At 45.2% G+C, this 14,773-nt stretch overlaps 1 protein-coding gene across 1 annotated transcript in view; it reads right to left on the reverse strand.

The window, feature by feature from the left end:
• LOC111249022 (apolipoprotein D-like) overlaps positions 1 to 14,773 on the reverse strand; it is a 50,194-nt gene that overhangs the window by 13,787 nt on the left and 21,634 nt on the right. The window contains exon 2 of the mRNA XM_022802283.2: positions 422 to 638. Coding sequence (XP_022658018.1) covers positions 422 to 638 — 217 coding nt within the window. The remainder of the gene's footprint in view (positions 1 to 421; positions 639 to 14,773) is intronic.

The raw sequence follows: 14,773 nt of genomic DNA on the forward strand, positions 1-14,773 counted from the left end.
TAAAATGCGGCAAAGGTTCACGGCTGCACCCCTAGAGCTAAATTGGAACGTAACGTACAAGCAGGGACGTCTGGCAGTAACGTGAATTCGCCTCACAAAGGCATCCATTTCTCTCAGATTGCGAAAAACATGCCCTTTCCGTCATATCTCTAACACTTATCTCTTCGGGGACCTCTGTAGGGTCGTGCGAGACGGCTCGACATAGGATACACCTTGAGACCATTTAAGTTTGAGGAAAAACAGAACGCCGTTTTTATATATTTTTATTTATATTTGCATCAAAGCAAACAATGTGCTGTTTTGAAAGTAATAATAATAATAATATATGATAGATAATAATGGATACAAACAAGGTCCGAAGTGGTAAGAAAGAATAAAACAGTCTCAGGTGACTGTGTATACGTAATATTGGTATACTTACTAAGAGAGAATTTCACATTCATCTTGGCTGGCTCAGTTGGATCAGGGATTTTCAGCACTCCGACATCAATAAGCGTATGGTCCACAGCTTTTTGAAGGAGACCAAATCTACGATATTCGGTGATTTTAAAATCCTCATCCCCTCTCCGAGTGATGTTTACTTTCAGACAAGACATCGTCGAGTGCGACTTCTGAATCACAAACCATACTCCAAGGAACTGCAACAAAATCCATACACATCGATTAGTTATATTGCCTCATTTTAGTCAAGCAATGGTCATCAACCCTCATTCTAATAACCATTCATAAATGAATGAAGCAGCCAAGGCCAACATGCTGATTCAGGTGGCAAGCACCTGTTTAGATGGGTCTGCCCGACCAAAGCTAACTCGAACGGTGAGGCCAATCTAATATAGCTGCCCTACCGTACAAGATATGACTGCACGGGCAAAGAGTCATCTACCACGTATGAAACGCTTCTCAGAAAAATCTCCTCAAAGCGTGTTGTATTATATAATTAAAATGTATATTTATATTTAACTTATATACCTTATTTCTGATAACTTCGCATTGTATTCGATACTTTTATTCACTGTCTTTGTTGTCATTATTGTATATGTTTCAGCAGTAGAATTGAGCTGTTTGTTCTGATTCTGTGCTCTCTCTGGGTAGAGGGGCTGGCAAGGATATCGGGGCGTGTTCGGGGGCGAGTTCTTGCATGGACACCCCGAAAGAATCAAGCAGCAAATGGGCAGGCGATGTTTTCTGGTTCCGCGTTATTGATTTATCGTCGTATGTACGCAACTATTATTTTGTATGGAGCAGCTGACCATGTTTTTTTTTGAACAAACCTTTGGTATTCACCTTTGACTTTGTTCCTCGTGGTTTGCTCAATCTCGACCATGATCTGTCTAATGTCCGTAGCTATAACCCAATGGCAAATTTGCGGGTCAGCAGTTGCTGCTAATGTAAAAAAAAGCAGAATTTCCTGCTAGGTAATAACATTATTTCGACGAAGAAAAGCGCAAGTGCACCCATATCCTCTCACATACTCAGGTAACATACATCCATGTGAGGCGGATCATTTTGTTGCGTCATCTGCGCCACACACACGGGTCGGGTATTTCCTGCAAAAAATTGCGTTTTCTGTTCTGTACGATGATCTTCGACTGAGCTCAATACCGTCATTAGCAGCGGGAAAAACAACAACAATGCGACAATCAGGAACGAGAAAACGTATAGGTGAATGTTTGCTAAATTGGTCGCTCGTTTTCCCCTTTGAGACGCAGTAAATTAGCTGAAAATATTCCAATTTTATTAGGGCGCGCCCTGCGTTTTTCGTAGCGATCTCGCTACGATCGATGCTTCGCCGGCCGACAGAGAAAAACAATAATCCTACGCAGCGTACACATAAAACATGAAAGAATTTTTTATGTTTTAAAACAAATTCTTTCCTCCCATTATTTGGCTATCTGGCTTTCACTTTTTTAGCGATTTTCTTTTCTCGAAATCAGAAAGAAACATACAAATCTAAGAGAACATCTGTTTCGTTGACAACACAAATATTGAAGCATTAGTTTACAATTATGTAATCTTAGCTTACTTTTGGTAGGTTAAATTATAGGTTGGGTTATGATAATTTTGAAAACGCGCCACAATATGAAATAAATAAATGTATGTATTCTATTTATGTATGTAAACCGCAGGAATACAAAGGTAAGGAAGCGTGCTATATTTGCGGGTTGATATGTTCACGTCAAGCGACATTATCAGGAACAAATCATTGACCAAGAACCAATCAAAAGGCGGCCAATAGTCGTTTTTAAATCAACGAACGCTTGGACAGCCAAAGGTAACCGTACCAGCGGTATAGATTATTTATGATGGTCTCACACGCTCTTAGCTGTTTCTCCGATATGTTTGTATTTGTGGTTCGCCTCGATAGTCTACACAATTTATGTTGTTGCTATTGTTGCCCTCCTGGGTGCTGCCTGCCTTCCTACGTAAGGAATTTGATGGCGCTAGCAACAAACTGTAAGACGCACCAGTTCGAAGCTTGTGGTGACTATTACGCTATTGTATTGTAGCTGACAAAGGCCAAGCAATTCCTTCCTAGTCAGATTCTCTGTGGGGGCTCGCATAATGGTAAGCAGCGGGTGACTGTTAGGGGGCGCCGGTAGCGATGCGCACAAGTCAATGTACCATGCGAACATTCTGCTTATTGATAGAATAGATAAAGTCAGGCTGGCTGACTCACTCTCGTCTTCCTTTATAACTGACCAGCCGACTTTGCCCTTGTCTCTAGGTAAGTAACCACCCGTATAAATATAATACACGTATTCCATATTGGACTATTGTAATACCATACCCACAGCTGAAGCCAGCAAACACCAAAATAAAGCCTTGACCGACAGAACCTGAACAAAGGACGAGAAGCATTTGCCGAATACTAAACGCTTGGGGGTGCCGTCAAGGCATAAGCCAGCCTTTACTCCGTCTATGACATCACTGCGCCTACGACGAAACCATATCCCCTCTTTCTTTCCATGTTTATATATATATACAGCGTACATAGTTTGTGTATACGTGTCTTGATAGCGGTCGCCACCCAGCAAATAGTCACATGTTTAGTAGAACCCAGTTTATCCAGTACTATTAATTATCTAGCTAACAAGCTACGCATGTTATATATTGTGAAGTATACAAGCATTGCAAAAAGAAGTTACCGAAAATTTATAAGAGGACTGCAAATCTGACTTCTGTTTATACATAGGCAAGTACTATTAGATGCCTCTTCATCTCCGGGTCTCAGGGATCAATATGGACGCCCCTAACTACGAACAGGCATGCTACACGTAATTGTACGTGCTGCATCAATGTTTCTTCTATCCAACGTCGAGAGCGTAACGTTTGCATTGAAAGTGACGGAGTGCGCCACTGCTGTATCTTCCTGCGTTCAATCAGCTCAACGATGTTCCATTTCAGACAAAGAGAACCCTTTTTTTCCTCATAACCCCAATTATCACGAGCGTTTCTGTCACCACCATACCCCTGCCTCGTGTTCCATTTGCGGTATTTAGTGCCGAAAAAAAAATCGCTAAAGGAAGCCTACTTGGCATAGAGGAATATCTCCTGTGGAGATGATTCTTTTTATCCATTAATCGGTTCTGTTTCATCTCGTATTAGTTGTTGTTCTTCCGATCTACTACTCATCATCAAGCATCAGACGCAATCATACAGGGGGGTGAAAGAGTCGTTTTAGTGTTGTTGCTACCGTGGCTTTTGTACGATGCTAACATCATCGACGACATTGTCTACGCTGCGATCCTTTCATGGCCATCAATAGCATTTAGAGATTCGCTCGTGGCGAGGTGTTCAATTGGCCGCTGATTTTTACCATATGCATGTCGTTCTAGAGCCTTGAAGGGCTCAAGCGAGGTGCATCGACAACCAGTAGGTGATAGCCCAAGCGGACCGAATGTTGACCTTGTAAGTGGACAAACACGCTTCAACGAAACGACACTATGGCTATCATATGCTGGCTGCTTTGAGCTAGGCGCGCTATTCCATTTTTCTTTATTCGTCTACTCCAGATTGGATAAAGCTGCGTCGGGTAATGTGGCTGATGATGACGGTGCTGGCTGAATGGTTATGGTAGTCAGTCAATGCAAAATCAACGTTCATGACACAACAGAACGATTGAGTTTATTTGGTTTTCTCTCTTGCTGTCTCCTTTTCATTGGCCTTTTTGCGCTCTTTGATATGATTGTTCGTCTGCTTGACTGTACGCATGCTGGTGTTGCACCGGCTAGTAAACCTGAGTCGATCGCTCCCCGTACGCGTAGGATTTGACAGGTCGCCGCAACTACAATTACTATAACATCATACGATAAAGCCTGCAGCCATTACTAGAGTCAATAGCAACTGGTCTATAGAAAATGGTGCTATAAAACAGTGGTCGACCGTTGCGACGGGCAGTTGCGTAGGCGGAGATGGCCGTCTATAATGCCGAGGTTGTCAATCTGACCATGTTAGATTAACGCGACCGCTGTCATAGAAACACAGCAAAAAGAGGGGACGGAAAAATAGCAAACACACGCGGTCGATCGTCAGGCAGGCAGGCAGGCAGGCAGACGGGGAGCTCCATTGATGCTTTTGGCTGACGGCTAACTTCGTCTAGACGTATTGATGGTTAACTGTATTCTTTCCGAGCTGAATCTCTGTACGACGACAGAAACATCTCTTCATTGTCACTGAAGGGGACAAACGTACTGAAGAAGCTACTGAGTGTGTTACTGAATCGTGCCTTCGTAAAGAACTGAACCAATAGGAGGCTCTGTGACGACAAGAACTGACGTAACTATAGGGATCTCTCGTTAATTTTATGTGCTTGCAAAAAATTTCTCAATTTTTATTTAAATATTAATCATATTACTATAGGTAATTGCGAGGTAAAAAAGCAAGCATGTATCCAGTAAGAGCATCGCTATATGTGATCATGTATTTAAACCTGCTGCATCCTTTCAGCGTTTTCAGATTATATTATTCTCGCAATTGTTCTTCCCGCACCTCAAGTTTAGCCTTATTAATAAAATATTAAACTCGGATGTTATTGTTACTGAATTTCCGATTATAATGGAAGACAAGCGTAAAATGTCCAATGGACAAGCGTTATTCGTTGCTTCATTCTAGTAGCGGTAAAGTTCTAAAAACGTACTGGATTAATAAAAGTTATATCATCATGTTTTGCTTTCGTGTTAAGTTGAATTAAAATCACATCACACTTCTACGGCCTTTTAGAACTTCGGGTCAACTAGCCCAGTGTTCAAGCACATTAGCTAGTACTTCAAGCACACAGCTAGTACCCGGGAAAATTGAAGACTGGCATAGCCGGGAAACTCACGAAGCTCGGCCCGTGTTCTTTCGCGCCAAGAGTTCAGCGGCGTCTGGTTCGTTCAGTAGAGGAAGGACTTTTGAGCGTCTCGCGACTTTGGTCGGGTCGCACCAAGCTGAAACAGAGGCATTCTTTGTGTCGCTGGCTTTTCGCTCAGCCTCCAATTTTTCCTGTTTCTTTTCCTATCAAAAAAAGGATTATTGTCACACGCATACGCGTTTTTTTTGCTGTAAATTTATCTATATGTACATACATGTGCCGCCCGCACTTTGAACCGCGTTGGCTTTTCGATTCGAATACAACTGGACGCCGCTGGGCGCCTCTCTTGTCGTGTCCACAAAGACTGTTGTGATTCCCTCGAGCACAAATATAGCGGGAAAGAGGGAGCTTTACCATGCGCTTCGGTAATACTTCGCCAATGATGACAGCGACAACTATAACTCAGTCCGCTGACTGTGCTTGGCTTCCCGCCTTCACGCGATTGCTGTTGCCGTCGGCACAAAAAAGCACAATTACAACGAAGTACAATATAACGACACCAGCCAGAGAAACATAGTAATAATAACAACGAGAACGACCCGCAGAAACATCAACGCCACCGGAGTCAATACAGATACTGCTATGACATTTTTAGCATTAACCTCCGCAACCTTCAACAACAAAAGCCACCTTTCAATGTGGCCGACCAAGTGAGTGAAAATAGGCGCGCGCGTGCGCGCGCGCGCGCGCGCCTAAAAACAACTGAAGAAAAAAAAACGATCCCAGTCTTCGTTGCTCGACGCGATCTGTTCGATGTTAGTGAGTCACTGTGAGATGCCGTCGGTGTTTCCATACACCCAACCCAGCAAGTATGCCCAGTCTCTGGCCACTTCAGTTGTTCCAGGGGTTGTAGTCAATCTGATTGTTATAGGCCAACAACGACAGGAGAAAAAAGTTGGACGCAACACGATTCACGCCTTCAGGCTATCCACCAACGACCACGAAATATAGCCGTGACGTTTATCGCTTATCGAAATGAACTTTTTTTGGTGTCGCTGATAGCAAGCCGCTTTTTTGTTTGTTTCTATGTAGAATACGTATGTCTCTCCGTTTGACGTCCAGCGTCAGTTTATCAGCACTGGCTTCCCGTTGCTAGCCTGCTAGCCGACCGTTCGCGGCCTCTAAAGACCCGATCTTTAGCTTCGATAGGGTTCACACAAACAACAACTGTCACTTCGTATCTATTGGTGGAGTAGGCAGTGGTCAACGCCAAGTTTTGCTGATGATTTGGTATCTAAAATGACACCTTTTGCTACGATGATGATTACAGATGCACGAATTACTGTTATCGTCAATGTTGTTGATCTGCTGTGATCTGTATTCCTCACGTCGTAATAATGAAACGGCCAAAGTTGCCAAAGTGAATAAGTTAGCGTAGGAGCGGGCGTTTGTTTGGTGCGAAGCTCAGTCTCGGAAATACACGTAGACACAATTCGGATCAGGTTCTTGAATTCCGTTCCATTCGCTTTGATGCAGCCGACAGATTCAAGCTACTGAATCTGCCTGAGCTAAATCATTGCTGGGACATGAAAATCCACTCGTTTCTTCTTGTTCATTGTGTGAAAAAAACGAGACCGATTGGACACGGTTTTTTGTCGCACATAATAACACAATTAGACTGCCCGGGCGAGTCGGCCGCTGCTGTTACTTCTCTTTAAAACTGCAAGCGCGACTCATCCATGCAGAACAGATTGCAACTTAGCGATCCGCCATCAATGAGACACGACAGCGGTATCGCGCGGCTGTCGCGCAGCGTCAACAAACACCCCATGACGGCCATAGTGGTCCGCAGTAGTCAGAGCCTGCCCTCTGTTTTCTATTCCATAGATCGGTATTGTGCCGTATTAGTATATAGCACCTCCTTATCGTATATACATCCTGAATAAATGTATTAATAGATGTTATATACTACGCGTTCGGTCCGGATATTCCGTCGGTTGTGCCCGTGCTGCCAGAGTCTGTGTGTCAAATAGGGCAGATAGACCCTTAGCCGTTTGTCTGCTCATGCCTTCGTCAGAATCACAGCTAGGTAGGTGGTCGCAATAATCGCTAACATATACATGATAGTAGACAGCTATAAATTAGGTCCAGCTCGATTAGAAAATGATCACATGTAGAGCAATATGGTCACGAATATTGACGCTTTGTATATGCTGTACAGGCCTTTAGTGGCCAACATTTTTTTTGTTCTGTTTTATAAAAGTGCTTGCTTCGCAACAACGGGTAAGAACTAGCCGACGAAATACAGTAGATTCTAATCACCCTCCATCGTCGCCTAAAACCTTTTTTTAGGTGAAGTCCTTACTTGATACCTCGCCACGTTTGGCCTTCTTTTTTCTGTTTCCAGTACCATAGCTGTGAGCAGTCAGGCTTTTTGCCCTCCTACCATAGCTCTCCTCACGAACAAACGCTATATCTATCCGTTTTTCTTCGCCCTCATATACCTAAGTGCTTGTACTGATATCTCGAACCAACTCGAAATTGCTGTTTGTTTTTCCCCATGTCATTCTGCAGGCCTCTTCTCGGTCTCTATTCTACTAGTAACTTAAAAAGCCAATGTATACGTATGCTTTTTTTGTTTATTATGGTCTGCTTGCCTAATCCTCGCCATGTGGTTTCCGTTTAGTCGGTTTTTTGTTGTCTCATTCTCGGTTTACTATATCTTCCCTAGTCAGTTCCCTACAATCCATTCCTAAATCCCTCTCAATATCTCCCAGCGCGTTTTTCGTTTGTTCGCTTCGTTTCTTCCGCTTCTATCGACATTTTCTTAGGCGCTCCTCCCTCTTCTACTGCCTCCTCCAATGCTAATGGCTACTGCAGCCAAGCGGTGAGCCCGACGTAGCCACCATGAGGAAAGCTCCCACGGTGGTAATTTGTATTGTCACAGACGAACGCATTCACGTACCGAAAAGTCAGATCCACAAGCGCACAAACACATCGAAACGCACAGAATAAACTAGCGATACACAGGGTAGATACGCAAGCGGCGTATGTAGATCTACTATAGGGCGGAGATTGAAAAGAGTATGCGCCATTCCATGCGAGCTCGTAAAAGGAGGGCAGGCGAGAAAAAAAATAGAAAATACACGAACAACAACAATAATGACGATAATAATGAAAAAAACGATGTCCATGAAAGGGAATCACGAAAAACGGGCCAATCGTAGATTAGCACCAACAGAGATGTTTTGGTGGCATCGTCTAAGCCGCGGTGGTGGTAAAACCTCTGGATGCGGCGACTCGTGTTCCTCGGCGTCCCCCCATACGCGTTTGGCGGAGTGAATCATTGGCCTCGCCGCAGCCGTGTGCGTCCTTAACTCAACGAGCAGTAAGCAGCACGAGTGTTGCTACTGAGTGAGTGTTGCGTTTCTGTTACTAACGCCGGCAGCTAGATCGACGCCAGAACCGATATTACCACGATCGGCAATAGCCATTATAACAGTAGCGGCACCGTCATGGTACACGAACACATCGTGGGAAATCAATCGTAATAATCATCGGCGAACGGATGATTGCAATATGATTGTGTGGATAGTCGTGGCCGTTGTCGTCGCTATAGTATCGTAGCAATAGGAACTGTGGTAACCGGAAGGAGGGACGTGCTGCTAATGTCACGCAGCGACAAAAGAATAATGAGGGTGAAGTCGCTGGCGGATAGTCAAAGAAGGCGTATGATCAAAAGGGCGCCGATAGGGGCGTCGCGTTCGTGGACCGCAACAGTAGCTGGATTTGCTACCGAAACTACGATGGGAGTTTGGGAAAGGAAAAAGCGGTTGACGTATGACAAACGCTCTTTGCTCTGAACTTCGTTTCCCATTCACAGGCGCTTTTCCAGTGGTGCCAGTACCGGGTTTTTAATCTGTGTTGGGCCATTCGTATGTTTCGGCATAGATGAGAATCGATTCGTGTTTGTTGATCACGAGCGACATCAGAGTATTTATTTGATCAGTGCAGTAAAGAAAGGCGGACGGAAGTGAGTCCCCATGATAGGTTTATCTATAGTTAAATCCGTAATGATGCAGTAGAACTGCGGTAGAATAAGTCAGTCACTGGGAGATTTGCGCAGACGAAAAAGATGACCGAACCCGTTTCGAAGTTATTAGCTTTCCATCGAAGTGTTCAGTCTAAACCGCAAACCATATGCATTTATGAGCTAAGGCATGGATGCAGATACGAAGGCACTTGCGGTTGACGCGCACCGGGAGATTTTTCTTTTCGCTGTATTAATCATCATTTTTTTTCTTCATTGCTCCGATGCTACACGCACGTCACTGCAGGTTATCACTAAAAAGGCTGAAAATATTGTCTGCCCAGTTCAATGAGACGTTTGTACAAAACCACTGTGTACATGTACGATTCTGAACGATCGATAAGGCGGTCTGAAGAAAAGTAATGCTATAGAAAATTATCGAATTTTTGCACGTTTTGCATTTTCGAAATTTCTATATGCGATTGAGACCCCAATCGAAACGGAGATTGCAGCGTTGAAGACCAGCGAGAAGGTGATGAAAATCTAAACACAAAAACGCATTACCGTTATAGAGGAAACCTTTCCTGGAAGTAAGCCTGGCCAAAACTGGTATTTATATGTAATGCATTCCGGATGTATAGTTCAAGTACTGACAACTGAAAAAAATTGATTCTAAACTAATTGTAAGTGTGTTTGGCGTAATATACGTGCAATTTGCGGAACTTCAATGTATAAAAAGGTCACCATAGACGAGGCATCACTACCGCCAGACAAAGAAATGGCATCAGGCCCGGGGGACATCTAGTATGGCGGCAGTATCGCATATGTTCCGACCTGAAGTACTATTGGACTCCGCAGTGGACATAGTGGGCATCCGCTATTATGAGCTAGTCGTCACAAATTAAGTAATGAATGCATCTTGTCAGGTTGCAGGGATTCGTATATTGTTAGCAATTGAAAACACGCAATTTTGTTGTCAATTAATTCCTGGATTGAACAAACGAATATCCGACATTGACCTCAACCCGTCAATTTTCCCAATCCGAGTCTGGCCTCAACACGTCAATTTGCCGGATCCGAGTCCGCATGATTATGGGACTTCTGATGCCCTGAAGCGGGCAATAGGTGGATAAGTACTATCGATTTACTTCGGGAAGCCATAGAGTAATGGCATATGGGAACGCAAATGTCTGTTCAGAAGCTGCCAGAGCGTTGGCACAAGCGCGTAAAAATAATGTATAGTCATCATTCTAGCTCTACTAGCTTAGAAGTTGTTGTTTAATTTCAAAGTTTGCCAGATCCGCTTGTAACAGCCTAATAGATACAGAAGCGATCAATTAAATGACGACGGTGCCACGGTTTCGTTCCCATTCTGATTCCCTCATTCCGCCGCTTGTGCAAATGTCCCAAAATTCTCCCTTTAAATTCACTAGAAAAATGAGTTTTTGTACCCACACGTAAATTAAATCCACTCTCCTGATCGCCCATGTAATCATACAACATGCTAAATGCACGTAAGGAACGTTTACTCCTATTGTCAACTAAGCTTTCGTCGCCTGCTTGCCAGCGAGACGTAATTGCGTTATGTTCATGAAGGTCTTGTGTTCATTATAATGATTTCTCTTAGTCTCCTGGTCGTGTATAGCTTTAAAGCTTATACCATTTGACGCTGACGGGAGTCTGTTCCTATCATGTTAATAGGCATCACATTCGCTGCAGCAGCTGTGGAAGCAGCAGGGTCTATAGAAATGATTTAGATCCTGTCTACTGGAGTCTGTTTAAATTTTATTACACATTCTGATTCTGCATTTTTCAAAAGGAGTCTCTTCTTTATTTTAGCTTACTTGTCGGAACGTACCGACGTATTGCTTCAGGGAAGGCCTTCTTCAGCTTACCCTGTCCTCTTTGACTTGTAGTAGCAGGGCATCTGCTCTGACTTCGGGATTTTTGCCCAGCACTTTTCGCATTTGGTATCAACCGCTTTAGGGGCAGCCGTTGGCCGCAGTGCCGATGATCCCTCCCGTCAGAAGATCAACAGAACAGTGGGCACTCGCGATCCCCAGCAGAAGAAACCCGAATAGCGAAAAAAGATAAAATGAGCCGTATGTATCTCTCGTACATTCGGTGCCTATCTGCGTGCTCTCGCTTGGTCTTTCGTCGCGGTAGTAGCCGTTTGAAGTGGTCCGGTCGCTCTAGCCGGTGAAAAAATCGTTTTCTTAAACTAATTAAGGCAATTATTTGTATCCTAAGAGAACCATGCCTATGAGTGTGCGTATGCAACCCTGTCCGGCCGTCGGCCGCTGAAGTAGGATGCGTGCATGCCTAAGACTGGGTGTTTCGTCGATATATGTACTCGTTATACATATGGTAGGATTTTTGATATATTACGATTCAGGGCAGGCAGTCGAATAGGTATAAAAAGCCCTTTTTGTGTGTATATAACCTCGTACCCTGCTAGGTATAGGTAAGATTTCGACGTGCGTTGAAGCAGTTACTGATTTGTCACGACGAGCCGGAAAGTAATTCCTACGCCCGGATGAAAAAACCACCTGCAGTCAAGAAACAGCCAATCCGTACAATCCCAAAACGCTGATATAACAACGAATACAAGTGCTGGGTCATCGCGTAAGCTAGGGGGCTCACCTCGATGCTGCACGCCCACGAAGAGCGGAACCTGTCGCGAAGTTTAAACAGTTACTATCATAAGGAAATGCTATTAATAGTAATAGGATAGGTCGTGAGTGTGGCAAGGTCTGGCAGAGCATTGACTTCCCTGTTATTAAGCTCATGTACGAGGCAGAACAGATATCTGGTAAGCTCAATGAGCGTCTACTTGCATCTAGATAGATAGTGCTATTTTCACAGAGAGCAGTGTCAACGATCTCAATTAATCAGCGAACTTTACTCATTCTTGACTACGGGGTCGCTCTGGTCGAGGAAGTTGCTCTGTGTTAAGCCTCGTTTGTATGATAACGCTGGGAGCAAGCGCTTACGAGCAGACAACGCATAAATTTCCATATTTTTTGCTGATCATTATGTCAATCGTCTCACTCGTCCCGTATCTCATACTTTTGTTTTTCACAGGTGCTAGCTTCTGCCGTTAGTGCGTTATTTCGATACAAAAACAATGTCGATTGTGGTCTCAGTGTAGTTCGAAAAGTTAACGTCATACCTACCATATACCATCACCAATTACCACACCTCGTACGGGGTTGAAGGGGCACAAAAGGGTCAGTTAAATTCTCACACACAAACATCTCGTACAGGGTCAGTTTTCTAGCCCTTGGCGCGCCTATTTATCAAGCCGTTTGCCCACTGCAGAACGCGACGGTTTTGGCTATCCACTACAACAACCGTGGCCGTAAACACGGTCAGAGTCGATACCTGTCGTAGCGCGTCGATGATCATTCCATATTTTGCTCCTTCTTTATCGCGCCCATTGCCGCACGCATTACGTAAGTACGCGGCACCGTCGCCGCCGCCGCCGCGGCGTACCGTCAACGTAACGGTTGGCACAAGCCGCCCGTAGCCTGCGGAGCAGTGCTTGTTGTAAAGCATTAGAGCCGTTAGCGATCATAAAGGCGGACTGTGCGACAGTCAATCGGCCTGCGTCGACAGGGAGACCAATACAAGTCCGAGCGCAAACGGATGACGGCATTTAGTAGAGCTGCTTGCGGACGCGTTGTTGTCGAAGCCCAAAGCAGAAAAAGGCAGGGAATCTGTTATTCGATGCTCATTGTTTGTACGTGCTCTCGTTCAATTGTACTATTTTTTTCGGCTCTGTTTGCATGTCCAGCTTAATGTCATCCGCGTATACCTGGTATACGAGGCTTGTCTACGTATAACGTGGTATTATGTTATAGTATGTGAAAGAGAATAGGGACACATCTAGGAAACGACGGCGGAGGCATCGAGGCGACGAAGACGATTATCCTATAAATGATTGTTGTGCATTTAGCTCTTCTCAGTCTCTCTATCTCCGCATCTAACTCTCTTCGGTGCGTCATGAAGTAGGCAAGCCTGCTCGACAGACCCGATTCGAGCGCTGCTGCTACCGCTGGATACATCGGCAGACACGAGCGAGCAGACAGAAACGAAGAGATAGAAACAAGTACACGCGGGGTCGTAACGCCAGATTTGTCGAACAGACAAAAGTCGGGAGGGATCTAACGAAGGAAAGCAGCTAATCAGGCCATTCTTCCGCTAATATATAGAATCGATAAGAAGTGCCAATAGAACGACGTCGCAGCAATAGCTAACGACATGCAGCTTCGTCGTTTTAGCTGATCGTTAGCTGAACGCGATACGCTCTTGATCCTCCGCCGGTGTGTAAACGACATCGTGTAGTGTGTCATTTTTGGTTGGCGTTGCGCCTCGTCGACGAGGATAGAGGAGGTGCTCAGCGACGCTGCGCAGTCTTTGGCATAACGCGGCAGAGAGTATCTTCGGTACTACTACTGGCGTCGCCGTCGTCGCCGCCGCCGCCGCCACCACCATCGCTGCTGCGGCCGGTTATTTGCTTCTCACGGTGTACTTTCGAGCGGAAACTTGTGAGGACCATTAGTCGAATACAAACACTATTTAGTCGAATAAAGCTCTTTGGTTCGGCGGCCGCTACTAATGCTGTTCTTGCCGCCGCTGCTCCCGCCGCTAGCGCTAATGCTGATGAGTCTCGGCGTGTCGCTCCGGTCGGTCGATCCACGTATCTTCGTGTCGCTTCGACACTCTTTAGTTTTCGGCTTCTCTGCCTGACCGGACCGGGCTGCGCAACATTCTCTCGTTGTTCGGCCGCGTAACAAGTCATCGTTGCTTATTGAACTCGTTTTCTCTCGAAGAAGAGCAATGGGCAATTGGCACGACGGGAACGGATCGAGCGGCTGATAGAACAGTGAAGAAGCTACCGAGCAGGACGTAGACCGACTTTGCCTTCTGGATGTAAACGGAACGCCGTCCCGGTCCATTCCCCTGCCCTCTACTTGGGTAGCACTACCATCTCCGAAGTTTTCCTCCTATGGATGGATGAAGTAGATCCGTCTCGCGAATTCCACCGCGGCAGCGTCACGTTCCGTGAATAGATTGGCCTTGTAGCAACGACGATAGAGGGCAGGAGCGGGCTCTGAAGACAGTCCGAAACGAGCTACAAGCTGATTTTTGGGAATCCACGGACGCAGACAGTGGCGCGACTGTGCACAGGGGCAACCGGGAGAGCTAAATAGCAGTTCTAAATGGCAATTCTAATCTAAAATAACAACTACTGAATCATGCTACGACAATGATATCGCTATGCCACCGGCCGCCGCCACCACACCGAAGGATACCGTATGCTTCCATGCCCATCTTGTTTTTTTAGTGAAATTACTGCTATCCTCTCGTGTAACCGGTTAAAAGTACCGCGAGAACTTTTCCAAACGCGCAGCCACGCAAGGAGCGTCAAGAATTGAACCTCAGAC

Source organism: Varroa destructor, unplaced genomic scaffold, assembly GCF_002443255.2.
Source record: "Varroa destructor unplaced genomic scaffold, Vdes_3.0 BEIS01000004.1, whole genome shotgun sequence".
In the NCBI taxonomy this organism is placed as follows: Eukaryota; Metazoa; Arthropoda; class Arachnida; order Mesostigmata; family Varroidae; genus Varroa; species Varroa destructor.